Genomic DNA, 2,178 nt, shown 5'->3' with positions numbered 1-2,178 from the left:
CACACAATTTATATATATATATATTCATATTTGTGACATATATATATATTATTATTTTTATTTATATATTGTTTCCATGTTTTCACTGCTCTCACACATATGCCCACATCCTTCGATTTGTTTGATTTGGTATTTTGCCTTTTGTGTCTATCTCCCTCTTTTATTTTTATCTAACAACAAAGCCACCCACAGAAATGTCCATTACTAGGGAAAAGTGTAGGAGTGAAATGTGCATTCTCTTACAATGAACTCTAGCAGAAGAGGCAGAGAGAAGAAATCATTCCGTGTGAACAGATGCCTGGGAGCTGATGTTGCAGATTGGAACACAACATGGCGTAAGAAGCCCATCAGCACAAAGCTATTACCTACCGGACCTCCATTATCAGCCATCTTATCAATCAACTGCGCCCTCTCCCTCTGCCTGGCTCTGTGCTACAAAGGGAGCTGCACTTTCCTTCCCTACCTTCCAATGCTGCTTCATTGAATTGACAATTTAAACCTAACACGGTTTGAAATTCGTGTTGTTATTATATGTATGCTTCCTTGTATTTTTAACCTTTTCGTGCCTGTATTCCTCTTATGTCGCATGTAATCAAATATACAAATTCTGATATTTTATCTACCATTTTTATTGCATCTTTAAAGATAATTTTATTCTTTGTTACCATCGTTTCCTGTGCCATTATCCCATCCAACAAAAGGCCAATAACCAGACCTGAATCTGCTATGTATTGTATATAAATATGAGAGATGGGATAAATATAAGATGTAAACAGTTCGATACATTTGTTTGCAGAAAAAAAAAATAATAATAAATTAACTGGAGCTGATGCCCCAGCATACACACATGAATGACTACAATTGTAATGATCCAGGCTGACCACCTTGTTCAAGCGCTTTTTAGGATATTTGTCTAGCAATTTTAAAGGAAGTGCAATAATAATTTAATTCGTTTCCCTGTGGGATAAGAAATGTAGGAACAAATTCACATTTAAGAAGATATTTCATATAAAATTTGTTCTTATACCCTGTTTGATAAAAGTGGAGATTAAATACAAAGATATCTGCTCCAGGTTAGTGTTCATAGTAGGACACTGGGACTATGCGAGGGGAGGAGGGAAAAAAATGAGAAAAAAATAATATTGCAGACCAAAAAATAAAGTATAAAATAAGGGAATTACTTGAATTAAAAGTAGAAAAAAATAAGAATGTCTGCGATGTCCCTTACACATTGGTGTCCATTACAAATGTGTCAACTTGGGTGCTTCCTGAATTCTTCCCTGAGAGCTATGATGAGAAGATAATTCTGTATAGGTAGGGTGGGTATCACAAGGTCCATGGTGGTGACTACTATTCATGGCTCCTGGTCCATTGTAGTCCATGTTGGAGGAGGAATGAGTCAGATGAGATAGACCAAACATGGAAGGCCCTGAATTAGTCATGGATTCCACATAATTGCTCCCTACATAGACGGGGCTTCCCTGTACATGAGGATTGCCATAACCACCACTGCCTTGGAGTGGATGAGTGTCATATTCTGGAGTGACAGCAGCAGTTCCTGTGTACCTCTTCTGGTGAGGAGGGCAATTGTTATGATGAGGGCTGGGGTATGGAGCAGGCACGCCATAGGAGTTTGGATGGGGTTTGTTAAACGATGGGGGGGACTGAGGCTCATAGGGGACACTGTTTACAAGAGAATGCATAGAGTTCAGATACCCCCCAACAGCTGGTGGTGGTACAGGACTCCTGCAGGGAGAGGGACCACCAGATGACGTCATCATGGATTTCCCTTTCTGATCCTTTTTGTATTTCATCCGTCGATTCTGGAACCAGATCTTTATTTGCCTCTCTGTAAGGTTGAGCAGGTTTGCCATCTCCACCCTTCTAGGCCTACACAGGTATCTGTTAAAATGGAACTCCTTTTCCAGTTCTACCAGCTGGGCGCTGGTGTAAGCGGTGCGGGCCCTTTTGGAAGAAGATTGCCCGGGGGGACTTTTGTCACCAGCACAACTCTCACCTGCAGGGACCATCAAATAAAGCATGAGAAGACAAACTAGCAACTTGTACAAAGAACACCTACTGAGATGAACTAAGACATGGAAAGCTTCTAGTCACCTCTAAACAGTCAATGCAAGAAGAATTATAATAGTATTTTCTTTGAGGGGAGGGGGGGGAGAG

At 40.4% G+C, this 2,178-nt stretch overlaps 1 protein-coding gene across 13 annotated transcripts in view; it reads right to left on the bottom strand.

Annotated features, from left to right (window-relative positions):
- HOXA3 (homeobox A3) overlaps window positions 1-2,178 on the bottom strand; it is a 46,068-nt gene continuing 43,890 nt past the window's right edge. For all 13 annotated transcript variants that reach the window (XM_069958745.1, XM_069958742.1, XM_069958748.1 and 10 more), the window contains one exon: window positions 1-2,017. In XM_069958745.1, the coding sequence (XP_069814846.1) occupies window positions 1,242-2,017 (776 nt within the window). In that variant the 3' untranslated portion in view covers window positions 1-1,241. The remainder of the gene's footprint in view (window positions 2,018-2,178) is intronic.

Source organism: Dendropsophus ebraccatus, chromosome 2, assembly GCF_027789765.1.
Source record: "Dendropsophus ebraccatus isolate aDenEbr1 chromosome 2, aDenEbr1.pat, whole genome shotgun sequence".
NCBI lineage: Eukaryota > Metazoa > Chordata > Amphibia > Anura > Hylidae > Dendropsophus > Dendropsophus ebraccatus.
The sequence above is the reverse complement of the archived record's forward strand: the minus strand, read 5'-3'. Positions and strand labels throughout refer to the sequence as shown.